Source organism: Simochromis diagramma, unplaced genomic scaffold (genome assembly GCF_900408965.1).
Source record: "Simochromis diagramma unplaced genomic scaffold, fSimDia1.1 OVJJ01000123.1, whole genome shotgun sequence".
NCBI classification, from domain to species: domain Eukaryota; kingdom Metazoa; phylum Chordata; class Actinopteri; order Cichliformes; family Cichlidae; genus Simochromis; species Simochromis diagramma.
This window is the reverse complement of record NW_024386778.1, coordinates 6,025,584-6,053,254: the sequence shown is the minus strand read 5'-3', so window position 1 is coordinate 6,053,254 and position 27,671 is coordinate 6,025,584. Positions and strand designations below refer to the sequence as shown.

At 42.1% G+C, this 27,671-nt stretch overlaps 1 protein-coding gene and 1 long non-coding RNA gene across 4 annotated transcripts; both read right to left on the bottom strand.

The window, feature by feature from the left end:
• Positions 1-230: 230 nt before the first annotated feature.
• On the bottom strand, positions 231-3,651 carry LOC120722098. 3 transcript variants are annotated; one of them, XR_005693347.1, is made up of 4 exons: positions 3,439-3,651; positions 2,984-3,077; positions 2,634-2,849; positions 231-1,596 (listed from the first exon to the last, which is right to left on the bottom strand). It is a non-coding gene; the product is annotated as an uncharacterized LOC120722098 (long non-coding RNA). The 3 variants fall into 3 exon arrangements; XR_005693346.1 differs by having other exon boundaries at positions 232-1,596; positions 2,984-3,651; XR_005693348.1 differs by lacking the exon at positions 3,439-3,651 and having other exon boundaries at positions 232-1,596; positions 2,915-2,988.
• A 9,696-nt stretch (positions 3,652-13,347) lies between these two features.
• LOC120722094 (inactive tyrosine-protein kinase transmembrane receptor ROR1-like) lies at positions 13,348-18,282 on the bottom strand. The gene is made up of 3 exons (XM_040012882.1): positions 17,504-18,282; positions 16,938-17,302; positions 13,348-16,739 (listed from the first exon to the last, which is right to left on the bottom strand). The coding sequence occupies exons 1-3, from the start codon at positions 17,648-17,650 to the stop codon at positions 16,037-16,039; spliced, it is 1,215 nt and encodes a 404-aa protein (XP_039868816.1). The 5' UTR covers positions 17,651-18,282; the 3' UTR covers positions 13,348-16,036.
• Between the last annotated feature and the right edge of the window lie 9,389 nt (positions 18,283-27,671).

The window sequence follows — 27,671 nt, the reverse complement described above, 5'->3', positions numbered from 1 at the left end:
ACATTAAAACAGCCTTCCCCAACCTTTTTTGCGCCACGGACCGGTTTATGCCCGACAATATTTTCACGGACCGGCCTTTAAGGTGTCACAGATAAATACAACAAAATAAAACTAGTACCGGTACCGGAAAAAAAGAAGATTTATTCATAACACACGTGAAAGACCCAGGAAAACAGAGTTAACGATAAAAACGATAACAAAATAATGATAAAAAACGATAAAAACTCTGAAAACCATACATTTCACACCCGAGCCTCATCTCTCGACCAAACGACAGTCCGTGGCCCGGCGGTTGGGGACCGCTGCATTAAAACACCTTAACCACACAGTTAGGTTTCAGCCCTCGCTGACTCAGAACAAAGTAAGACAATCAGAGTTCGATTGGTTTTTACTTGTGCAGGGGAAGCCTGGTCAGATTCTCAGAGTTGCAAGCTCTACACCCAAACTCAGACAACTCCAACTCCAGCCTTTTATTGAATGAAAACAGTTACACAACCGCCCATTGTAAACCCCATATGTTGTGTGGTAAAAGCTAAGGCACTGTGTGTGTGTGTGTGTGTGTGTGTGTGTGTGTGTGTGAGTGAGTGAGAGAGAGTGTATGTGTGTCTGTATACGTGACTTCCTGGTTACAAACGTTTTAACCGCATCTCTAGTCATAAAAGGGCATCTCCCCTCAACCTCGTATATGGCTTAACCTCTTTAACAGTCCACCATTTACATGGTGAGCCCATACTGTAAAGGGCAGGAAGTGAACATTCCTTACCAAATAAGGAAACCAGAATCTTACATAGATTGTGCCTGCAGTTGAAAACTATAGCTAGTAACATCCCCAACATCCCACATGTGGGGGAGGAACAGAAAAATATCTGAACATACAGTTCAAGACAAGGTCCAAGCACAATAATGACAACTTTTAACAAAATCACTCCAACACACACTCCCCTAGCCTGGCACATTGGTTTGCTCCAGGAGCTCATAAGCAGGTGATTGAGCTGCTTTTACTCTTTACAAAGTGAGTACTGTTAACACTTCTCTTTTTACATATACAACTAATTTAGGTTACAGACAAATGATTAAATGTGAACAGCTCTAACACGGGTTCTTTTCCTGACACAGGTAGGATGGCCAGTCCCCCTGTCTCTTCACCTTTCACGAGTCACTTAAATAACAACCCAAAAAACCTAATAAAGATCACAATCAACCAGTGTGTGTTTTTCTTCATTACGGTTTTTAAATACAAATCAGTCAGTCAATTAATAAAAATACAAGTAAGGGTAATGGAACCCCTGGTCTCCATTACACACATAAATACCATAAAGACACTAAGTCGTAGAGCTCTGAACTCCTTGCTTTTATGATATTTACACTTCTTCTTGGCCTTCTCCTTCACTCTGAGTCACTGCAGGATAAACGCATCAGCTCAGACATTCAATAATTAAAATATGTGTAGGTGACCGTTTGGCAGAAGACGATGTCGAGGCGGTACTGCAGTGACACGTCCGTGGCTATCGTCGGGGCGGTGTCCTGCATCAGCAGGAAGTCCATAGACTTCTTGGCTTTGTTGCTCATCATGGCTCTGTAGTCCGTGGGCGTGGCCTGCAAAAAGTGTAAATAAACCATCAGAGACCAAACACAAATATGCCTTCCAACCACTAGTTTAGACAACATCTTGCAAAGAGTGTGTATTTCAGAGTGCAGTTGTTTTTAAATTTGACAGAAACAGAAAAAAAGACGGAACAGAAGGACAACAGGGAAAGCAGAAGCACCGACACACTGAAATCTTTTAGGGTCAAGCTCCAGAACTAGCCACAAATCCTGCTGGAAAGAACCTAAAAATACTTAAAAATACTTGCAGAGATCTAATGGAGCCGTTAACTCAAAAGCCTGGTATCAGGCATGTTCTTTAATAAATAAGAAACGAGCTGATATGTTACAGACCCCAGTCTTTACGTAAAGAAAAAGCTGACATTTAGAGCGGTCTCGTAGCAGATTTTAAAACAGTGACACTGATTTGTGGGGTTTTTGTGCACAAATTTGAACCTTTTTGTTTTATCCATGTCCTTGAACACAGCTTGTGACTTGGGCGCTTTCATATGTACCGATTCATTTAGGTTTGTGCACTGAGGCCAGATTTAGGTATTAAAAACGAGTCAGTCATAACACTTCTTACATTAGTTAAAAAGCTGAGCTTACACTAAACCAACATTTAAATTTCCCCTTGTGGGACTAATAAAGGTATATCATATCATATCATTACTACAGTATTGCTGCAACATTGTAAAGACAAAGATGACACACGGACCAGACATAAAACACTGAACACTTTTTAAAGAAGAGTCATTTAAGAGTATTTTCTCATAGAATAAAGTCGGCTGATATGGTGAAGGAAAAATCTGCTCACGAATCCTCCAACTTCTTAAAAGTAAGGAGTGACCTGAGCTGGAAATCAACATGAGAGGGATGACTCAAGAAGAAGAAGAAGCAACAAGAAAAGAAAAACAGAGTTCAGAGTCTAGTTAAGATATTAAGCTGTATCCACAATGTGTGCCAAGAAACTAAGCTTGTCTGTTCTCATGCTAAAGAAATAAAAAATCTGGAATCAGAAAACAGCCAATAACTGCTGATCAACTCACCCACTCCTCTTCGTGCCAGTCCACGTGCAGTGACGACTGGCTGTTGTGACCGCTGTACTTTGCTCTCAGCGTATCCTGGTCATTGCGGAGCACTACTTGTTCAGACTCAGCGGAAGGAGAAGCTTTGGTTGCGATGTACTCGCCCCGTACTGCGTTCAGGGCCTAAATAGCTGAAGCTAGCAGCTTGCAGCCGCACACTGTCACCAGCTGACGGGTCTGAAAGGAAGAGGGTATGAATGAAATATGAAGCGTCCCCACGTAACGTCAAACACTTTTAGTACCTTGTCAGCCAGACTGGCGAGCGATTGGTCTTTGGCAGCTTGAGATAGCCTGTCTGCGTAATAGCTGACCTGAGTCTTCTGCGTGTTGACGTGGGCGATGATCTCTTTGGCTCGGACAGTGTCCTGGGGTATGTGGATGATGACTGAGCTGGAGAGGGCACTACTGCAGGGAACAAAGACACACAGACACGTCTTTATCCAAGCTGGGACTGAGGATACTCTTACACTCACCAGCCACTTTATTAGGTACATGTGTTCAAAAGCTTGTGGCAGCAATTTAGTGCATTTAGTCAAATAAAGACAATAGAGTGGCCTGCAGGTGTATATTTTTGTAATGTTTCTGTCTTATGCCTGAAATATGCTTCAGCAGGAAATATACGCTGTAACTGGAAACAACAGCGTGGAATGGACCGGTTTAGTGTTAAGAGGTGTTACATCTGAAGTTAGAACGTAAATTTCCTGCAGAAATCTAAATCAAGCTTCAGAGGTACTGTTCCAAAAATATAGGGAGGGACGTTACCCACCAGATGTAAAAACAAACACTGTCTGCATGCACATGCCTGCTCTCAACGAGCCTAATCGTGGCTTAGAAAAAACAAGGAGGAGCCGACTGCCGGGGACGGAGAGCGATACCACTCGCTTCACAAATTCAGACCATCTGTGTAGAAGAATTTTAGAAACGTCTCATTAATATTGTCAGGATTTGACTTGTTTTTGATAGACTTTAAAATGACTGAATTTATACAACGAGCAGTATTCATATACAACTTTGTGACAAAGGATTTGCTCATTTTAAGGTAACACACATTTTAGTTCTATATCCTCCTGAGACCCAGGGGAAAAAGTATTTTGATTTTGATTTTTTTCAGATAAATCAAGTGTTGGGATGGTAAAAAACACATTACAAAAACAAAATTATTTTTAACTAATTTTATTTAAATTTTACAACATGTGCACTACAGTGCACAAGGGGAGTTCATTGATCACGAATGTGAAACAAACAAAATTCAAGAGCTATTTAAGAAAATTAAATGCTTCACTGAATTTTTTGTAAGCAGGATATTAAAACTTATTTATATAACAATATCATAAAAATGTAGATAAATGTAGATAGATCGCACCAAAGCGACTGAGAAAAACTGTAATATATATAAAATCAAAGGCTGATTACAGTTTTTCTCAGTCGCTTTGGTGCGTTCCTCAGAACACCATTAACATTTGCACAGCAGTTAGTGCAAAAATGCTGACGACAGCACTATGGCCTACCTGTACAGCCATCTGAAATGTGCAGTAAAGTCACTGTAGATGTTATGGGAGTCTTGGGAGTAACTGAGACACTGAATACATACGTTTCACATTTCCATTGTGTAGAAGTGTTTGTAATCCTACAGAATTGTGCAAAAGAAAAATATGCTACAGTCACTTGTTCACTGTAGAATACATGTAAACATAAAATCACCCATTTGGTAGAGCCTCCTCATGAGTGACAGCTGTAATTCACCTGAGATCAATTGTTCAATTTCGGAGACATTTCCAGGAAAAATGATACAGAAAGGTATAGGATTTGCTTGACAGATGGCCAATATTTGGCATGTGATAACTAGTTCAACAATTTTGTGTGTGATGACTCAAGCAATGGATGTATGACTATTAGTTTTATTGGGAACGACTATTCAGCATCCATAGGTATGATTACTTTTGACTGACATGACATAAACAAATGGAGATGTCAGAAAGCAGCAGGGAAATGTATGGAAGCAACTGATTCATGTCCAAAATCATTTGCAGTTTGTTCAGAGAGAGGAGAAATTGCTACTATGATGTGCACAAATGACTGAGTGTTGTGGAGGTTGAACTAATAGTTGTGAGAATTTCAATTCTGATCTGAGAAACGCACCAAAGCGACTGAGAAAAACTGTAGTTGCATTTTACTCAAAATAATTTCTTTATTTTTTGAGGGGACAGGAATCTTTTTTTAAATGACATTGTATGAAACAAAAACATGGAAACAATTGCTGTTTTCACTGCTGCCTGCATCTACATGATAAATTTACAGATTGGTGGCCAGCTTACAAAATGCATTAACGATGTTAATGATAAATATATATTTCACTGTGATGCAGTGGTTAGAACTGTCACACCACAGCAAGAAAATCCTGGGTTTGAATCTAGTGGCCGCCTGTGGTCCCTCTGTGTGAAGCGTGCATGTTCTCCCTGTGTCTGCACAGCCTCTCACTGGATTCAAACACATGTATGTTCGATTAACTGCTGATTCAGGATGAAACCTGCCTCTTATCCTATGCTAGATTTTAATTTTGACCTTTTAATGTTAAGTTTATCATAGCTTTTTTCAGGCTTCATGAACTGTAGGTCTAAGTAAACTGCATATATTTACTTACATATGTTTGATGTGCACGCCAGACAGAATTACACTATGACTTTACGGTCGCTGCCAAATATGATCATATCCAGTTTAAAAGACAAATCCCCCCCAAAAATTGTTTAGCATTTTAACCAAAATGCCAAACTAGAGGATTTAAACTTCCATCATTTATATACAGTATGCGGTACAGCCATCCCATCACTTACATAACTCGGGTTGCGGGGGAGCCTATTCCCCTATTCATCGCTAACAGGCCCCTACTGTGCAGACACAATTTCCCAAAATGTCAAACTGTTTCTTTTAGAATCAAGAAAAAAAGAGGACCGACATCAATTCAAGCCTTTATCTCCAGGAAAAGGGAGACCTATCATAATCACACATCTGATCTCCACGGTGATCCTGCACATTCGGCTCAAGGTCCCTTTCAAGTCCAATGTACCCAAAACGCACTCGTTGCTTTTAATCCAAACCAAGGCTTTTCCACAAAAGCGGTTTTGTTGGGACTGCAGTAATGCGTTTGTCACTCATGCAAGAACAGATAAAAAAAGGAGCGTTTTCCAGAACACTGAGCTGTACGGTTGTATCGCACCCAGACATGCTAACCATACAAACATGCATATTTTTTGTTGCCACACATTTTCACCTGACATAAAAACACCTGCTGCCCACTGTTTGTCTTTTGAAATGAAGGCTAATGTTGCAGCCCAGACAATGGTGTTGCAAATAACACATTTACAGTCTCTGACTGAAGTTTTGCTACACAGCTAGAAATCTGAGGAACAGCTAAAACTGCTTTGAGTATTATGGTGAGTGTTCCCTTTTATGGCACTTGCATTGCTCCACCATGATTACATGCTGCTGAAGCATAAACTATCCCCACACAGAGTGGGTTGATTTCTGTGCAATCAGACTTTAAGAAAAATACTGGGTGGTCTATCCCATGGTCAAATGATTCATTGCACATGTCAGGAGTATCACACATAAGAATCGGAATCAGCCTGGCAAAGACGCTAATCCGGCTCACTGGTTGGCTTTGGAAAATGGGAAGGAAGACATGAATTTTGGACATTTAACTGTATTTTCAAAACAGGTTTTACAGTTTTTCTTACTGATAAAGACCTCCTCTATAGCCATCTTTACTACACCAAAGTAATTAAAGTAATAGATACACAATTAACGACAGAACTGTTCATGGCTATTAATTGTATACTATAGAAATTTCTGTTTTGTTTAGTTTTTTTTACAAAGTAGTATATTTTCTGTGAATATAATCAAAACTTTGTGTTGTGTAGGATTTCTTTATCATGTTGACAAACTGAAATGTACTGCAGAAATTGTGCTCCTTTATCGCCGAGATAACATGCGTAGTTAAACTTCTTTGCGCCGACAAAAATTGGAAATTTCACTGGTCCAGCCCACTAGAGATCAAAGTGCGCGGTGTCTGGACCTACGATGTCAAACGGGTTTTACATCCCTGGTATGTGTCAATTTAGTCCAGATATAAATGAAGATTAAAAAGTGGTTTTCAGATGGTCCCTGTGATAGATGGCTCACCCATGCAGGGCTTAACCTGCTTTTTTTTGAATGACAGTGGGATGAGTCGATGAGGAAACAATGGTGGAATGGGTTTTCAGATGCTGTTCACTGTATTATAAATCATTCATTTTTTTATTCTAACATTATGGCTAACTGATGGATTATTTAATCAGTAAAACGTCATATAATAGAAGAAAGAAATCTCATCACATCTCTCAAAGTCTATGCTGACATCTTCAAATTGTCTAACCAAAATGTCAAAACTCATGACTATGATACAAAACGGCAGCAGATCAGTACCTTTTGAAGTGCTGGAAATAGAGTTTGTTTAAAATTGTTACTTTTTACAGTAAACCCTTTCATGCATGAATTATGACAACCTCAATCAGGATTTTCTCGTACTCATACTCAAGTATTCGTACTCATCTTTAGGCATGAAAAAAAGATTTTTGAACTTCATTTTTTTAAACATGTGCTTTTCAAAGAGTTTGTTACAACAGACATTTTGACTTATGAATTTGACACACAAATAAATAATATACGCAGTGTAAAAACGATAAAATAACAAAAATATATATATTTTTTAAATATGACAATATGATAGTCTCTGATTATATAAACTATAACACACTGATGTTATAGTTTAACATCAGTCACTGCCACCCACTGGCTGTCCAGTGGGTGGCAGTACAACAACTGATTAATTATTTTGTGCAGCATTAAGTTGAATATGTAGCTTGTGCTCTACAGATAGTTTTTTTTTTCTTTTTCTTTTTTTTTTAAAAAAAGCTCTTATTTTGCTTCTCATCAGCATATTAATAGTTGTGTATGTTTATGCATGTTTGGAAAGAAATGAATCGTTTCAAAGTGACCCAGAATCTGCAGGATCCAGGGGCCCGACCAGCCTCCCCCTGCTGCCTCAGGCCAGGAGGGGCCCCAGCGTGGAGTGGGATCTTAGACTTCAGGGCTGAGTGGAACCAGACAGGGTTTTGTCAGAAAGGAGTTGAAGTGGAGATGGGAGGGGTGGGCGGGGTGAATAGGCAAAGAGTGGCAGGCCTTGCCCTTGGAGCCCCACAACTGATACACACAGTTGGAAAGCATTAGCCCTCCATTCGAGCACAAAGATGGATGGATTATTAGATAGAAAGTCTGAGTGGAGTTGGAGAGGAGAGAAGGAGAAGAAGGAGGAAAAGGGGTGTGAGTGTAGGCCAAGAGACTGAGAGGAGATGCGATGTGCATTCACATGTAAAAACGTCGAAGAACTCTGACATGTAAACAGTACATGATAATTTAAAAAAACCCAACACATATGAGGAGGAAGGAGGAAGACCATATAGAGACCGGATCTTAGTAGAAACGGTTTGTGCTGATTCAGTTTAGACATGCTTTGATCAAGTCAACATATACATATACATTTGTCCAGGATATTTATTCAGTAATCAAAGTCCACATATGTAACACAGGTGATGGAGTGCTTTTCCACTGATACTGAATTTTTATAGGTGAGGCGTCTTTCCCCACCAAAGTGGATCAGTTTTATTCCAGCCTTTCTTGCAGTGTCACCTACAATCTGGAATCTGTATCACCGTTTTCCAACTTTTTATTAAAGCTACGGCCAGCTACGAGATATTCAAGACTGAGACGCCACAGATGATTTTTTTAAATGAACATAACTTTCTAAAATATCTCTTAGTTATAAATGCTTTGTTGATTGAAGTCTTTACCATCACTTTCATCACTGAGGACTTACAGCCAGATCTTCTAAGCAGGTACAGTATGTGGCTTAAAAAAGATCTTTCACAGAAACATGCATGCATAAATCTGTCTTTGTGGGCATTTGTATACATTATAAGTGAGTCACTCGCTAAAGGCTGTGACCTTAATCCCAGAGCTATTTATGCACTCTGTCTCTGCACATAAACATAGGCGTTCTCTTTACTTTTACATGCTGTGTGTGTGAAGATACCCATCTCTTAACCTCTAACAGATGTTTCTTCACTAAATCTAAGCGTAGCATTTAATACACACCTAGTTTAATTATCCACTTGGTCTACCTTAGTCATTTAAATCTCATTATTTATTTATTTTTATTTATTATTTTTGGTTTGACCAAACAATCATACTTACTCAAAACATTTTAAGTGTAAACTAAAGGTGTAGAGATGATTATCATGTCATTACTAGAACAAATAAGTGGAAAAACAGCATGAAATGGTTTTTGCTACAAAAAATAAATAAATAAATAAAAAACCTGGGAAAGCTAATTGCATGCTCTCAAAGTCCTGTGCCGTAAGTCCTGCTTCAATCATCGTCTTGATTAGCAAGGAGGGACATAGCAAGATTGTGTGATTAAAACTAAATAACATTACATTTGGACTGTGAACAATCAATGATATAAGTACACACGATGGGGAGGACCCAAGCCCTAAAATGCTGAGGCAGGCGAGGTAATAAAATTTAAACTTTAAACAGGAATCCAGAAACCAAGCATGAGGAACAACACACAGGGAGCACAAACAGAAAAACAGCTTGGAGCAGGGCAAAGGTGACGAGACAACAAAGATTGAATAAAAAGGAGGGGTAAAAACCAGAAGTGAAACTAAAACAAGGCACACTTTTATTGATTTTGACAATCATTTCTCACAGAACAAACTGTTCTTTCATTCAAGATACAGTTAGTTGTTTCTTGAGATTATATGATAGATGAAAGGGTGTTGTACCTACAGATATATTTCGTCCTACAGATTGATTAGTGTGCAATTATATGATACAACAAATTATTAATTATATATTCTCATAAACTTAGAGCTAAACCAATAAAAATACATAGCGGGAGGTTTCTGTAAGCTCGCATCTTCGTCCCAACTGACAAAGATGGACTTCTCCATTCTGCCTAATCACACTTTATGTATGTGGCTAAAGATCAAACACAGACATAGCACGCCAAAGGCGGAGGATATAAAAAGTCTTTGGCATTCATGTGCAGCAGAGGCAAAATTTAATTAATGCCTGCACCTTCAATCTCAAGATACAGTCCTGATCAAAAGTTTAAAATGTTTTGTCTCACTCCCATTTCTTCTTGTGGCACGTTGAAGCTCTACTTGGAACCTTGTTAAGATCCAACAATGCAAAATATGATTTTTTTTTTTTTTACCATTTTTCAAGTGGTCTTAAACTTTTGATCGGGACTGTATATGAGTATCTGTATCACAATAAGGACTGTTTATTTTTAAAATGACTGAACAGTGAGTGCTTCAGATGATGTTACTAACATCAAAGCCCATTGCAGCCCATTTCATTCTGAAATAAAGGGGCTAAATGAGGCTTCTTTAGCAGAAAACACACTCAGGGCTCACCTTTCTTTGGTAACGAAGGGAGTGGTCATCCTTAGTTATGCAGGAAGCTGCTTCTCTGGCTTTGAACCAAAGAGATTTAAGCATCAGGGCGAGTCGCACGCATCAGCTAGACTTGTTTGTGTTTATTTAGATGTTCTTGTCTGCATAGCTGTGGCAGATAATAGCTATAAGTACAAACATCTTTTTTTTAACTGAATTTTGAGGTTTGTTGCACTTCTACTCTGCTACATGTCAAAAATATTATACTCTTTATATCGTCTTTTAGGTCTGTCGCCATACTGGATTTACTTGTCGCTTTTAAGATTCTGATTATATTAAACTATGGGGAAAAATATGTTGAAATAAAATAAAATAAAAGTTTAAAACTATTTCCCTAAACCATTCAAAATATTTTCCATCCATCGTCTTCACTTCAACAGAAACCATAGTTCCTAGAAAAGCCACTTGAGGCTGGCTCCAATCTCAACCTCCAGAGCTGAAAACTTAAGCCAGTACAGAAGGGCCAAAAATGGCAGTTTCCCTACAGTCGGTGCCACTGCAGCAGTTTCGCACCAAACGGGTGTCAGTCACAGTTCATACAATAGATTAGAGCCCTGCACTGGGACCAGACGGTTAAAAATAGACAGCATGTCCCGAGATTGTCAGCTGGGTGGAGAGTATAACTGATCTTACTAATTATGTGATATTACTATGTGTTAATATGCAAGAGGTCCGCCCCCTAGTGTCAGATCTCTCATATGACTCTGTGGCTCAGCTCATCTTATAGCAGTGTTTTTGCCAAAGCACGCTGCTGTTTGCAATTAAAATGCTTCTTACGTTCACCAAACAGCAGCTTCTTTCTAGAAAAGCTAATGAAGATGTGGAATATTTAGCACCTAAATATCCAGATGTTTTCCTCAAGAATCACAAAGAAGCTTAAAAATAGTGAATAATAGACTGAATTCAACAGATGGCCAGAAATCTGGCTGCAGATTTCTCATATTTTGATATTGTTTTCCCTTCCCACAAATGGCCAAAATAAAGTTCATTCAGACACAATATTAAACAGTTTTTTAGAATTTAAGGAAAGAAAGGACGGTGAAAAGATTCAAATTGAAGGTTGACTGATTAGGTTGTTTTTTTTTTCCTAATCAGCTTGTGAGATAAAATTCAACACTCCATAAGAAGATTACATTTGAGTATTAGGTAGGAAAAGTCTGCCCAATAGAACATTATTTTCATTTTGATATTTTATGTTTCTGAACCATGATTCTAAATCACCCATGAATGTTAGCAAGAACGGTCACATGTCCACATGGTACTCTGCCCTACGGCAAATGTTGATTGAACTTCCTGACAATTCTGCATTAGCTGCAAACTTCCCCAAAAAACGAATGGATGGAAAATAACCATTGCTTGCACCCATAATATAGTCACCCAGAAGCTATTAAACAGGATTTTATTAAAGGACTAGGAATTAAAAAGGGTGCATTTGATAGCAACATCAGTTGCTCAGTCAGCAAGCACATGGTGTATCAGTACTGGATGTACAAATTGGTTTTCTGGATGACACGATGCTGGCATCTCCCATCAGCGCAGATGTTGGTTTCTATCAAATACAGATGCCTCCTTTCTTCCCTTCTGTTTCCTGTGCACTCCTCTCTTTGGTTGCACTTGCATGTGTAACAAATGGTTTTGGTTGATGCCTTGGGAGAAATTACATTAAATGGTGTCAGAGCGCGGAGTCTCTGATGTAGGAGTCGTGAGGGTTTACTGCTGTGCTACCGCTGCTCACAGAACACAATCACAAAACAAACTGTTCCAGACCGGCAGCAGAAAATGTTTTGAGCAGTCGAAAGTCTGCATTGCTGCTAATGACCAACTGTCTTCTCTTTTCCCGCGAACACTCGCAGGCTCATGCTTGACAGGGGGAAGAAAGGACACCTGCACTGCAAAATGGAGCTTCAGTTTTGTTTGTTTTTTTGCATGACTAGTTCATTCAAATGACAGAATACTTATTTAGTTTGTTGGTAATTATATCTTATCTCTGCAAAAGGGAAGAAAAACATTACTAAATATTCTGATAGCATTTTCTGGTCCATGAGTTCATTAACCCTTTCAGGCCTTTAAAGGCAATGAAGCAAAACACCTAGATCAGAGCTGAGCTCCTGGACAGTCTGAGGTTCAACCTGGCAGCGTTGAATGGACCGAAACATAACGTCCTAGAGGTGTTCTAGAACATTTAGGTTAGGTAAGTGTGAAGTGTCAATGATATTAATTGATCCTGGTACCTAATGGCATTCAGAGTCCTGTTGTCTAGGTTGAGCCTGTTGAGGTCATGAATATGCCTCCACAGACCATCACTGACCCACCAGCAAACCGGTTATGCTGAACAATGTTACAGGCAGCATAACATCCTCCACAACTTCTCCAAGCTCTTTCATGTATGTCACATGTGCTCAGGGTGAACCTGCTCTCATCTGTAAAAAGCAATAGATGTGGACCTGCTAATTCAGGTATTCTGTGGCAAATGCTAATCAGACTCCTCTGTGCCAGCAGTGAGCAAAGGGCCCACTAGATGATGTCTGGCCTTCATAAGTCTGTTTCTGATTATCTGGTCAGAGACATCAACACCAGCGGCCTGCTGGAGGTCAGTTTGTAGCTCTGGCAGATACTGCTCCTGCTGATGGAATAACGATCTTGTGCAGTTCTCATAGAGTAGCCTCCTTTCTCCTGGAATGTCCTCCATGCTCGTATGACTTTACTGGCAGACACAGTCTGTATGTCTGTAAATGTAGAACATTACATCTGTTATGACACTCATATGCTGGATGACAGTCACTCTGGTTCACTTATTTTTTTTTTTCCCAATTCAAGGTGAAAGATCTGAATTTGAGCCTGAAAGAAATGAAGTGAAGCAGACAAACACACACCCGGAAAGGCTACACAGGAGCCATTTTTTCATCTTTGACTATTATTTCCAACTGTTTCCAGTTGTGACTACAGTAATCAAACAGCTAAAGGGCCCCACCACTTGGCCAACAGTGGTCACTGCAATTACAAGGCAAAGATATTCAAAACTGTTCTCAGAAATGGTGATTTGGTGGCCCCCAGTGGATTCACATTGCTATTACAAATCTGTATTCTTAAAACGGATCGATCATACAACAGAAGCAGCGGGATTTACCAAACATTTAATAAATGATTTTGCAATACAAAACATCTGTGCAAAAATATTCAGACAAAATACAAAGCCAAGGCCTCTCTTGATCAATATGCATGTAAACCTGTTATGGGTACACTGGCATTGAAATATACATATACTTTTGTTTCTTCTTACCAATAAAAGACAAAAAAAAAAGGCACTATAATGAATTTTTGCCAAATACAAAAATACCTAAACTTGATTAAGATTCACAGTCTTGTGTACAAGTGGTTTGTGCACTGCTATATTAGTACATAGACTACATTAAAAAAAGATGACTGTAGCCACAATGACGGCACCCGATGGTTGAAACCTTCATTTGAGCATTTTCACTTTTATTATTTTATTCTATTAGACTCTGTACACTCATACGGTAGCCATGCCTTATACTATTCTCTGCCTTATTAGCAATTGTCAGTGACAGCATCCTTAACAAAATGAGAAACGTCCTGTATTAAATAAGGCTTCACTGATGTCAAAAATCAAGTGAGAAGTGGACTGGACTGGGGGAGTCGCCCCCTGTTGGCCATCAGTGCAGACTGCGTTGGCCTTGCTTTTTTAAATCTGGAAGCAAACTCCAGCTTATATATACAGTCTATGTTAGTATTCGTACATCATTTACATTGCTGGGGCTCATGGGTAAAGATGCTTAGGTAGCTCACTCTGCTTTAGAAAAATAGAATCACAAAAACACACAGAGAGGAAAGGCATTTGAAAAATACACTCAAATGATTTCAAATAGCATGGAAACAAGAGCACACCCTTCATGCTGCTAATAACAGCCAACCAGCTTCACTACTGATCGCTACTCACTTGAATGCTGAGGAAAACTAAAGAGCAGTAGGATTCATAAAGACAACTGAATTTGATTTTGATGCCATTTTTGCAGCTACTTTTTTCTTGTTGCTACATTTCACGTGTCCACTTACTTTACAACTCAGAAAAGCACTTTATTCTCTGCATGTCCTCAGTAAAAACAACCCGGATGTGTTATTGCTGTAGTTAAAACATGCACTCAGGAACATTCGCACCCATAGATTGTTGACTTGACACATTACTGCTGGTTTTCTGACTTTTGTTTTGAGGGAATGAAAGAAGCTTCATATTTGGCCTCTCATAAACCATCGTGGACGGCTGAGGCATAGTTTGTGCAGCTACGAAACTGAGACTCACCAAATACACACTTCATCATCCTTCACTGGGAAACAGACAAAACGGTCAGACTTTTTTTTCAGGTTGTACTTTTTCTGTTAAAAGCTGCACGTGCTGAGCTACTTGTCAGAATCCTGTACATGTTAATACAGTCACCACTTGGTGTGTTAAAAACAAGTTGCAATAATATCGCAGCACACCTAATTTGCAGTATCCTTATTTAGATGCAACATTCTTCTGTCTATGTACATGGCTGAGATCTCATAAGCACCTAACTACTATAAGCATTATGCGTTTGAACCCTTTTACTTTTATTATTCTTCCATGTTTTGCTTTTTTTTTTTTTTTTTTTGCACAATGCAGACGTATAAATACAAAGAAGGGAACAGAACAGGACGAGGTATCCAAATTAAATTTTAACTTTTTGTTCCCCATCTCCAAAATAAAATCCGTAAAAACTTTCGGAAAAAACATAAAAGACTATATCCAATCAATTATGCGGCGAATGAAGTGTTTGCCCTGAGAACGGTGTGGGTTAGCTGTGGAAGGAAGCGAGTGCTTTGTGATGTCTTTTGTTCATCTGCAGGGGGCCCTCTTGCCAGCTCTGAAGTTAGATGCAATGTCTCCCGGAGAAAGAAAACTGGGGGGCGATGATGAAAAGAAATGATACTTAAAGGGAGGCCGATCAGATAAACTTCCAGCTTCACTGTGTCCGGTCTTCTTGTTGCAGACGTCTCAGATAGCGTGATGAAGTTGGAAAATAAAAAAACAAAAAAAACAAAACACACATTCAGCTGTCATTCTCAAAGGGACTTCTTAGCGCCTGCATTAGTACTTTCATAGCTGTTGGCAGCATGGGTATTATGCATGCTAACATAAATGTTACTGATTAGTTTATGAGGGCCAAGGAGGCATCATTTATTGGAGCAGGCCACTGTTGATCGTTTTTATAAAGTTACTCGCCGTTTCAATTCGCGCTCCCTTGGATATTTGATTTTTTGTGTTGACAAGCAAGCCAATGAACTAGTTTAGAAAAAAAGGCACCTGAAAGTCATCACATGAATATCCATGTCTGCCTGACATCCTGTAGGAAAAAGTCCATCGAGTGGGAATCGTTTAGTTTTTTTTGTCTGATTGGAACACAAACTGTTGAATAAGGCCACGGGAAGAATGTTTTCACCTTTAAAGTGTTTTACTTAATAAAAAGTTCATTTGAATATATATCTTTGTATTTCATTCATTCATTCAGGACCTATGTACTGTATTTACACAGAGGTTAAAATAACATTGTCAAACCATGATAGTAAGTATGCCTCCTGTAAACAGTGAGGCATGACAGAGTCAGACAGCTGCTTATATAGCCTGCTTAGTGTTTCTTGGATACCCAGATGTGTGGCACGCTCCATCTCTGTTGGGTCTCGGTAAGACCAGAGAAGAACTGTGACGCTGCGCCACTGGCTGAAGCGCTAAACGTCTCATATCTGGGATCTAAGCTCAAAGAGGTTGAATATTTACAGGTCTGCAGTGATGACTGAGTCGTTGTACATCAGCACATCAGAGTCAGGGGTAAGCAGTGCTGACGTCTGAGACACGTGGTCCACCATCCCCTTCTGGGAGATTTGTCCGTACACCTGAGCCGACCCTCCGCCGCTCCCCGGCATGATGCAGTGGGACAGCAGCGGCGTGTTGGCGTCATGGTTGGAGCCCGTAGTGGAGGGCACGCCGCTGACGTGACCCGTGCTGGTGGAGCCGCTAGCGCTGCTGGGGGAGCGGCTTTTTGGAGGGGGCAGGTGGTGCTGGATTACCCTAGTAGGCGGAGCTGGGGGTGCAAAGTGAGCTGGGAATGCTGCGTATCCTGGCGGGATTGGGTATCCGTTGACTGGGATAAAGCGCTGGTGGGTTTGGGTCACGGCCATGGGCGTCCATGCTGGAACTGCACCCATCTGTCCCGGCGCGGGAATAGCCTGGGCTGAGTAGAGGTACCCCGCGGCGGCGGCAGCAGCGGCAGCATAGCGTGGGTTGCTAAGGCTGCTGACGGGGCTGGCGCTGAGCGAGGTGGTCTGAGTGGTGGCGTTGCCTCCTCCTCCAGAGGGCGTGCTGGAGCTGGCGTGGGACGACAACCCCTCCCAAGCTCGCAGGCGGGCGTGAATATCCTTGAAGCGCGGCCGACGTGCTGGTCCTTGCTGCCAGCACTCTGTCATCAGACCATAAAACCTAAAAGCCAACAGAGTTATTTCATTACCACAAACAGCAACAATCAGACTGCTTCTAAAACTCTATTTGAATTGAATACACTAAACTAACCCTAATACCAGAGTCCAATAAAGACACTTGCACACTTGGGTTTCACCATTAGCTGGATGCACTACCTTCTTGTATACTTCTCATATTGCACCGGTAATTGCAACATACCTTGGTGGGCAGTCTTCGGGGCAGGGCAGCAGCTGCCTCTTTCTCACCATCTCCATCACTTCCTGGTTCGAGAAACCATAGTAGGGCTGTAGCCCGTAGCTGAAGACCTCCCACAGCACAACTCCAAACGACCAGATGTCCGAGTCTGTGGTGAACTTTCCTGAAGCGATGGTCTCAGGCGGCATCCAGCGGATGGGCAGCACAATTTTAGGCTGGAGGCAGTAGTAGTCTGAGGAGTAGATCTCTCTGGAGAGACCCAGGTCAGAAATCTTGACGTGGAGCTGCTCGCCTACCAAAATGTTCCGAGCTGCGAGGTCCTTGTGAACGCAGAAGTGGCTGGCCAAGTACTCCATCCCAGCAGCCACCTGGTTCACAATATTTAGAAGACGTTTGAAGGAGCAGCGAAAGGTAGACATTAAAACACTGATTTTAATTCAAAGTTTCTACATGAGCGATTGAGATCATCATCAACATTTCATGTAAATGGTTCGTGTTTAAATGGAAGGCACAACAGTACTTCTTCCACTACGCTTGTAGCCAACTACGAGGATGTTTTTAGATCCTACCTGTATGGCCATATGCAGAAAATCTCCATGATCCAGGCTGGATTTCACCGTGCCGTCCTCATCGCTGCTACAGCCGACGTCTGAGTGTGGCGAACGCATGATGAGGAACTCGTGGAGGTCACCTTGGGGCAGAAACTCAAACAGCATGCAGACCGGCTGCTCCTGGGTAACCACACCCACCAGGCACACCAAGTTGGGGTGCTGAAGCTCGGTCAGCACTGCGGCCTCCTTTGATGAAGTTGGATAAATAATGGTGAATTTCAAAGAAACAAACAAACAAAAAAAGGTGGCTGGCAGGTTGATTTCAACATTTACTGGAAAAGTGGATATTTACAAAAGATGTGGGAGTTTGGAGAAACTGAGTCTGAAACTGTGTGGCTTTGACAGGTGATAAGAAGATCACCCAAGCTGGTTTCACAACGGCTCATTGATCACTTTTGAAATTGAGTCGATGGCAGTACCACTTTAAAACGTGGGCACAGTTCAGGTCTGCCTCACTTTCTGTAAATGGAAAGTGAGGATTACGTCTTACACATGCCGACTGCCTCAATCTTCCGTCACATCTAAATTTATCTGGACAACCTTCCACCAAGTTACAGTTTATTTTGGGAGCTATTTCCAGAGAACTCATCTACAGTTGAGCGGTTCAGCCGTCTCCAATCTTTCACCGCGTCTACCTTCTATAGACATACAGTACAACAAGCCGTGCTTGAAATCTTGTGGGCCTAGACGCCTTTCCTCTAAGAAAGCAGCCACATGTAGTTTTTAGCAATAGGATATTTTAGTGGTACAATAGGATATTTTAGTGGTACATTTCATTTTCCAACTCTACACAAAAACTTATGGTATGCGGCGGGCTATGGCTGGAATCCAGTGCAATGACGCTCCCGCGGTAATAGACGTTCCAGCCCTGTATTCCAGCCCTAAACCTAACCTTATCCCTAGCCCTGACCATAACCTTATTCCTGACCTTAACCAGGACTTAATGATGTTAAATAGCGTGTTTCTAAGCGATTTGAAGAAAAAGAGCAAACATGTGTAGATTCAGTCCAGACGGTTCTCATATTTCCTCTTTTTTCCGAGGTCGTCATTTAGGAACGTGGTGGGTAGCCGAAAACGTAATATGGTGACGATTTGTCACCTAGCGTAAAATGTTACGCTTTGGGAGTGAGAACGTGTTGGTTATATTGTAGTGGTTTTCTTATGGGGAGGGTTTTGTTTTCCTTTGGTTTGCTGACCCCCAGACTTGGTCTATTCCAGATGCTCACCTGAATCAGGTAGAGTATAACAGGAAGCCATTTGCTTTTCAGAAGGGTTGGATTCTTTGCTGTATCACCATGTGTTCTCATTAATAAAGTACATTTTACTCCAGTCTCGTGCTATTTTAGTGGAAGTGACCCATGACCGTCGGCCAAAACTGACAATATGACTATTAAAAGTCTGAGTAATACTGTAATTTTCTGCTGCTCATTCCTGTGCAACATCCCATTTGGCCTCCCGTCATATTTCTTTTCAAGATTTTCTTATTTAATCACTAGTGTACATATATTTATATTTATAGATACATATATATTTAGTCATCTTTTCTCTTTTACCACGTCTCTCTAATATTTTGCTCTTTACTATTTTTCTATTTTTTATTTTATTATATTTTATTATATTTCTACTGTACCATGCTGCTGAGTGACTGCTGCTCGTCAAACACATTTCATTGCAATGTTGACCCTGTGCTAACTTGCATATGACAAATAAAACTGAAAACAGTAACGGCAAAGGGAACACATCAAGTAAGGATTTCACACTCCCACTCACAACGGCACTTTCAAAGCATAAAGCCAAATATTTCAAAATTTCATTTTGAGGCATTTTAAAAATGAATGTGTGTTTGAGTTTCATTGCTCCAAAGCAATGTTTTCATATAAGCAAGACAACAACCAGTTTGCAACCATGTAAGTACAGTCCTCTATTGTGAACAGACGTGTTGGCAATCTGTCTGCGTTTATAAATTAGACAACAGTTATTTGCAGATCTTCATCAATCTGCCTGAGAGTGATTGCAGTCGGTCTGAGTTGGACTGCAACTGTTTTGAGTCAGGTTGCCTCCAAGGAGGCAGTTTATTATTTTCCTTTCCTAGTTGGAGAGATGGCTGTTGTTTTGTTTTTACTGTAGTGTGCTGGGCCATTAATGGCTCAGGGGCTGCAGCGTATCCGCGCCAACACCTAAGGCCAACGTGGAATCACCGGTCAGACTAACATAAAGAAAAAATCTGTTAAATTACACATTTGTATTCATTAAGTCACAGACAATGAAAACAAGCAGAAATCAAGATGTAATATTTTTATAATTTTATTGATGTTAAATTAAAGTCCCAGCTTAGTTATGTTGTCAGTGCAAGTCACTTCAATCTGTATAGCACCAAAGGAAACAATGGTGTTTTCAAGGTGCTTCACACTGTAAGGTAACAACTTACAGTATTAAAAAGAAAACCCCAAAAGAACAAACCCCTCTGAGCAAGCACGAGGCGACAGTGGGAAGGAAAAACTCCCTTTTAAGAGGAAGAAACCTTCGACAGAACCAGGCTCAGGGCGGGGTGGCCATCTGCCGCGACCATTCCTGGGGATTTCAAAAATGACTTGATCTGATCTAAATGTAAAACTAGCTCATTTAAAGTGTCCAGTGAGTTTTAGAAAATATCTTGCTGTTGATATCACGATGTCACTATAAAGGGGAAACTTTGTTTCCTCCCTTAAACCTCCCAAAAAATGCACGCACCGCTGAGAAGCACTTAGATATGCAACTTGGTTCTGGGAATATCTTTCTTTTGAAAGTTTTAACAATATCTTCATCAAGATCTTGGACGTTTAATTGCCAGGATGTCACAATAACCTCTGCATGCTTCCATCTTTTACAGAGGGATTTGAAAACCCTCTTGCTGAGTTTCTTGAACTTCTCTGGGGGGATTTTGTCGTATTCTGCCCTGATTTCAGTCCAGATTTTCATGGTAAGCCGGTTGGAGATAGCTTCAGCATTTTCAATGCTGAAGACTGTGTCTGATTTTTTTGCAACCCGGGAAATCAGTCCTTCCACAAAGATTTCCACTGAAAGTCTGCATCTTTCTTTCTTTTCATATGATTCCAGTCTATCGATAATTGTTACTGCCAACAGGTGTTCTTGGAATACTGAAGTAGTTATGATATTAAATATTGGTTGTCCCATTAAATTCATTGAATCCTCCTCCCCACTCCTCCCCATTTTCACTGATATTTGTGACCAATTATATAATTGGTCACAAATATCAGTGAAAATGGCATTAGCAATGCAGTCAAAATAATTCTGCACTTTTCGGTCTAAATGCAAATCCATCCCCTTGAATTTGTCCAAGAGTAGATCCAACAAACGTTTTTGGTGAGAATGAGGGCACTTTAAAAGTTTACCAAGCTTTGAAAGCACAGCCTGAATTAATGTCTCTAACCATTTTTCTGTATCAAACTCCTGCTCAGCAGAATCGTCCAAAAATTTCACAGGTGACAAAAACGTTTTGCCAGTGGTGGTGTGGACAGAACAGTTTTGATGTACAGGGGAGTTCTGGGAAGACCTCAGTGGTGATACTGCTACTGACTGTTCACACAGGTCCGTTACGTCCTCTACAAAACCTGCAAGCCGCTTAGCGGTGAAGCAATCCGGATAGCCTGAGGTAAGCTCTTCCCACTGCTTGTTCGAAAAACTACTGAACAAGTTATTCAAGAGGGATACCAAAGCATCTACTGTAGAATTATCCCGATTGGTCTGAACTGTTTCATCATTTGTCATTGTGTTACAGTTTGAGCTTGCCATTTCACTTTTTTGTTTTTTATGCCTAAAATGTTGTTTTGTGTTAAACTCCGTGTTTGAACGTTTAAAGCGCTGCTGTCCCGCTGTATGAATGCGTTTCAACTGAACAGCCAGGTCTATATATAAGGTCGGTTTCTTTGTGACGTCACCAGTCAAAGGACTGGCCCGGCTCGTCATAACGAAAGGGGCGGGACAAATCTGTTGCTTAGCAACTGGAAAAAAAGGCACACCGCGCTGAATGCTACATCCGTCCTGCGACGGTACACCGCCTCCGCACCACCGTTTAAACATGAAGTGTGGATGTTAGAAGATCCCAAATATGGTGAGCTACTGGAAAATTACTCACGTTTTTGTTCTTGAGAGTGAGCGATAATAAGCGACATTTTATTGAGAAATTACAGTAGTCTGTCTGTAAGAGCCAAAGTCAATGTTTATGTTTTTCCTTTTTGTTTTGGTGGCACAGGTGTATAGTTTTACCTGCGTCTCAGGTGATGGTATGTGGGTGTGGTCACAGTCTATTTACCTGATGTCGGTGTTCGCAGCAGGTGTGTTGGGTGAGTGGTTTGTGGGCAAACTTTTCTGTTGACCGTCATTTTTTGGCACACCAGTTAATCCATGCGCTAGTTGTAAAGTGATTGAAAGCGCAAATGTTCGTTTTTGTTTTGTTCTTAAAATAAATGCGCAAAGTACAAGTTCGACTCATTATGGATTATTGGAGGCGCGTCACAGGGACACAACCAACTCAGCCGGCCGCGGCTTTATTTACGGATGAAAGTCGCAACACTGTCTGTTTCTCTTCATAGCTCTTTTCAAAACACGGTTACCTTTGGTTTGTTTGGCTCGCAGCTTAAAACGTAGTTTCAGTGTTTTTTCGCCTTCTGTGATTAATTCTGGTTTGCCTGCTTTATGGAGCTCAAACCAAGGCAAAATTGAAGTATCAGTATTTAAATGTAAATAGACTCAAACTAGGAGTGGATCAAAGGGGGTCCTTTCAGGTGCCAAATCTCCACTGCTAACATTTTATGCATGTTTAGCTTAATTGTAGAAAAGGTGCTTGTAATAATGTTTGGGTGAATAGGTGAATGAGGCATGTTGTATAAAGCGCTTTTTAATGCACGAGCAAAATACAAAAACCCTATATAAAAAGCAGTCAGTGAACTGGACATGTGTGTGCTTAATAAACTGGCAAATTACAGCAGGATTTTCCTATCCTCGGTCAGAAGGCACAGGTGACTTATATGATGAAAGAGAGGGTCCACAGCAATGAGAATTAGGGTTCCTTTAATCCAAACATCTCCAGAAGTGAATTCGCGTGAGTATATGTATATGTGTGTGTGGTTCTGTAAAATAACAGAAATTACAATTAGCAAACAATTAAAGTCAACCAAGCTGGTCTAAATAATACAGAAAGGGTTGAACAGAAAGTCTAATTCGAAAATGACTAAACACCACCCCCTGGTGGACACAAATGGGCTGCTGCACAGGGGTAGACTCCATCTTTACTTTGGGCAGCTCAGTTCACAAGGGTAGCGCCATTTTGGTCAAATCAGCGTGAATATACAATGTCTCGTGGCTACACAAACCGCTGGAAAACTCTATAAAGGCATCACACAATGTACATAGGCAAGTGTATGATAAGTTACAACCATAGAACAAACAAATACAAGGCACTTACTTATCATTCACGCACACGCACGACACATGTTCAGTACAACAGCCCAGCTCCACCAGCGCTATCACGGTGAACCAGCGCAAACACAAACAAAGGATGGGAGGAATGTACCATCTTAGCAGTGGTTAGAGGGGGTCCGTGGAACAGTCTATATACACAAATCACAGGGGTTTTCTACAGCCGCCCCCTAATGTGTATAGCACATTAGTAAACATCAAAAACCCATGTGAATATAACTAAGGACGTTCAGCTGACAGTTCAGGTAACGTGATAAGTTTTGACACAGGCCGTTGGTATTTATGTTCCCCAATGGCAACTTCAGCTACTCGCACCTGTCCATCCGGGCTGGGAAATACCTGTGTTACCTGTCCTACGGGCCAGGAAGCCCGTGGGAGCTGATAGTCCACCACCATGACAGTCTGTCCCACTCTCAAAGGTGGAGTAGTCTGGTTCCACTTCTGGCGAGGCTGCAGTCCAGGCAGGTAGCGCTGAATGAACTGAGTCCAGAACCGGTCCGCTATGACTTGGCTGTGACGCCATTTTCGCCTTCCAAGTTCTTCTCTGGTGCCATATACTGCCTGGGGAAGGGAAGCATCGCGCCGCCCCATGAGCAACATATTTGGCGTGATCGGGTCAACATCTGCAATATCCGAGGAAACGTATCCCAGTGGCTTGGAATTAAGTATGCCCTCTACTTCAATAAGAACAGTAAGCAACAAATCCTCTGGCACCGCTTGACCTTTGAGAGCAACTTGAAGTGCAGATTTGACTGAACGGATCTCCCGTTCCCAGGCTCCCCCAAAATGTGGAGCATGCGGAGGGTTGAAGTGGAAAGTGATGCTCTGTTCACTGAGCTTCTCCTGCAGTCGTGGCTCCATCACTTTGAATGCCTCCTGCAGCTCTCTGTCTCCTCCTCTGAAATTGGTGCCCTGATCACTCAGTATTTCAAAGGGTTTTCCTCTTCGAGCAATAAATCTGCGCAGAGCCATGAGAAAGGAGTCAGTGTCCATACCAGTGAGAAGGTCGAGGTGAATGCAGCGGGTCGTAAGGCATTTAAATATAATGCCCCACCGTTTCTCTTGTCTCCTGCCTATCTTTATAGTGAAAGGGCCAAAACAGTCAATTCCTGTGGACCAGAATGGCGGCTGATTTAATCGCAAGCGGGTAGCAGGGAGATCAGACATCTTCGGTGAAACAGGCTTGGCTCTCCACTTCTTACACTCCAAACAGCGATACTGATGCTTCCTTATGGCCTGTCTGCCTCTTAAAATCCAATACCTGCGTCTCAATTCGGCAAAGACACGTTCTGGGCCAGGATGCAAGAGACGTGTATCATAGTCTTTGATGATGAGCTGAGTAGTAGGATGGTCTGGTGACAAAACGATAGGATGCAGAGTGTCAACATCCATCTGCTCTGCTCGCCGGAGACGTCCACCTACTCGTATGAGGCCAAGCTGACTGTCATATTCGGGAGAAAGGTTGTTCAGTCTGCTGTCTTTGTACACCTCTTTCCCAGATTTAAGGGTGTGTACTTCAACAGGGAAGCTTTCTTGTTGCGCCTGTTTGAGAATTTGAACTTCTGTCTCTAGTCGTTGTGCCGCTGACATAGGGAGGCCAGCCGCCCCATGAGAAGACAGGTAGGTGGCCTGCACCAAATCAGCCCAGGTGTCATATGCAGGATCAGACTGTGCCAAATCTGTAGTGACATAGGCACAGAAAGCTGATTTCTTTAACTCAGTATTATCTCCAGTATCTGTACTCACAGTAGGTCGTGCTAGCCACTGCTCAGGTGCTTGTCTCAGGAAGGGGGGCCCATCCATCCACTGGCTAGGTTTTGACAGCTCACGTAATGGTTTTCCCCGGGTGATGTCATCTGCTGGGTCCAAAGCCGAGGGGACATACCTCCAGCTGGCGGCCTCAGTCAGCTCCTGTATTTCGGCAATACGAGTACCTACAAACACTTTATAGTGGCAGGACTCGGACTGGATCCAGTTCAACACAGTGGTAGAATCGGTCCATAAAGTAGTCTCACTAATGGGCAGAGTAAGCTCACTGAGGAGGAGTCTAGACAGTTGTGCCCCAGCAAGTACGGCACACAGCTCTAAACGGGGAATTGACAGTTTCTTGCGGGGAGCTACACGTGATCTGGCCATGATAAAGGCAGTGTGGACCTCATGTTCTGCCGATTTAAATCTCAAATATGCCACTGCTCCGTAAGCACTCTCTGACGCATCACAGAATACATGCAGCTGGAAAGTTCCCTCTTGGGTTGCTGGGGCTGTGTAGCATCTAGGCAGACAGATTTCTTGTAGATACTGTAGCTCACTCACCCACTCTTGCCACCGCTGGAGTAACTCGCCCTCGATGGGATCATCCCAGTTCCTGTCGTTATGCCACAGATGTTGAACAATAACCTTTGCCCGGGTCGTGAAGGGGATGATGAAACCCAGTGGGTCGTATTGAGAGGCGAGGATGCTGTAGATGTTTCTCATGGTTGACTCCTGAGGAACCACTGGCCGACATCTGTAGGCGATCTGGTCTGTGGAGCAGTGCCATGCCAAGCCTAAGGTTGGTTCTTGGGGATCTGGTTGGTGTTCAGTCAACCACAGCTCGCAGGTAGGGGACTTTGCTTCAGAGGGGAGATGAGCAATGGCCTCTGGGTAGTTACTGGCCCACTGTCGGATTTCGAAACCACCAGTAGATAGCAACTCTCTGATGTTATCGACAAGTGGTCGTGCCTGCAAAGCAAAGGGCAGAGATTGCAAACAGTTATCAACATAAAATGAGCGCAACACTGAGTCTAGTACTTGTTCATTGCCATCTTTATGATCCTGCACATGGCGCTGAAGGGCATACGTGGCACAACAGGGGCTGCATGTGGTTCCAAAGGGCAGGACACACCACTCATAAATGTCCGGGCTCCGATCTCTTTCCATATCTCTCCACACGAATCTCAGCAGGGGCCGGTCATGCGGAAGAAGCCGCACCTGATGGAACATACCTCGTATGTCCCCACTCACAGCAACAGGGTGCTCCCTAAATCTCAACAGGACACCTATTAAGGATGGACTGAGAGTTGGACCTGGTAGCAGCTGATCGTTAAGGCAGTCTTGCCTGTATTGGAAGGAACAGTTGAAAACTATCCTAGGCTTATTGTTATGATGCACAATATGATGGGGAATGAACCAGGATTCATCTGTGAGGTTTGCCTCTTCAGGAGTGAGTTTTCTTACATAACCTGCTTGTTCCAGTTTGTGTATTTCTGCATTGTACACAGCCGCTAGATCAGGATCTTTAATCAGGCGCTTCTCTGTGGACCGAAGGAGAGCCATCACTGCGTCATGGTCAGTTCGTAGTTTAGTGGAGTCTCTGCGGCGGAGCAGAGGAGTAGCATAACGAGCTACTCCATCCACCTGTACACGTTCTGTGGTTTTCTGCAGTAACTCCAGTGCCTCTTTGTCTTGTTTAGAGCGAGTTACCTCTTTCTCTGATCGAAAGGGGAGCACATCTAACTGCCACAGCTTCTCAACGTTCTGTCTTAGCGCTTGAGAAGGAGTTGGTAACAGGGATGTGTGCAGACATGAAGCTTCAGTAGGTAGATGTAGAAAGGTAGCCGGTCCCTGGATGGCCCAACCGAGGTTAGTGTTGACAGCAACAGGGCTGCCTAGTGGACCAACTTTGACAGGTGACAGGGGGGTGATGAGCTGGACATTATCTGAGCCTATAAGAAGCATAGGCTGCACATCCTTAAATGCTTTGATGGGAACGTCGGCCAGATGTGGATATCTCTGACGGAGTATGTCCACTGGGCAGGATTGTTTTGCCAGATTAAGTTCTTTAGCAGTGAAGACACGTCTGATGTGATGTTTGATTTGGGGAGAGCTGGGTGCACTTAGTTCAAAAGAAACCGATGCGCCTTGTAACTGTGACACCTCCTGCCTGATGGTTCGTAGTTTGAGGGACTCCTCTGTGATATTTAATTGCAGGTAATGAACCGCTGCAGATAAAACAATAGTCCGCTCTGATCCATCGTCAAGAATGGCATAGGTGGACAGAGATCGCCCATTGTTGTGGAGGGTAACTGGGACCACTTTAAGCATGACTCTGCCTGAATGAGTGACTTGGTCCAAATACACCATGCTGGAGGCTGTACTCAATGTCAGGATACTCTTGTTTGAGCGAGAGGCAGCTTCATGAAGGATCTGCAGGTGTTGTTCTCCACAGGTGGCACAAGGTTTCTTCAGATTGCAACTGTCAGGCTGGTGACTCCGACCGCATCTCCAGCATCTCTTATTGTCATTAATCCATGTAATAATCTGTGTAGTACTCAGCTTACTGAAGTCAGAACAGGAACTCAAGTAATGTTCTGTACTGCTACAGAAGGGGCAGTAGGGCTTAAATTTCTCTCTTTTCTTCCCTTTCATAGGTTCTTTACTGTCAGTAGGGGCTGAAGTCGTATTAGCCGTTGGTGTTGTAGGCTTGTCAGTGCCATAGTAGACTGATGAGGATGTCTTTAATGGTCGTGATGACTTGTCTCTATGATCTGAGCGGGGTTTATCAGATATGTAGCTTTCTGTAGCCCTTCGTGATATCTGTATGGCCTGTGACTTCCTCTCCAACCACTGTGCAAAGTCAGGGAGAGTATAGGTGTTAGCTGAGTCACTC

Excerpts from the sequence above, each read along its gene's own strand:
- LOC120722094 (XM_040012882.1), bottom strand. The coding sequence starts at position 17,650 with ATGCTGTTTGAGTTTCTGCCCCAAGGTGACCTCCACGAGTTCCTCATC. Across the intron at positions 17,303-17,503 it reads TTCTGCATATGGCCATACAG|GTGGCTGCTGGGATGGAGTA; the intron begins GTAGGATCTAAA and ends ATTGTGAACCAG. Across the intron at positions 16,740-16,937 it reads CCCGAAGACTGCCCACCAAG|GTTTTATGGTCTGATGACAG; the intron begins GTATGTTGCAAT and ends GTTGGCTTTTAG.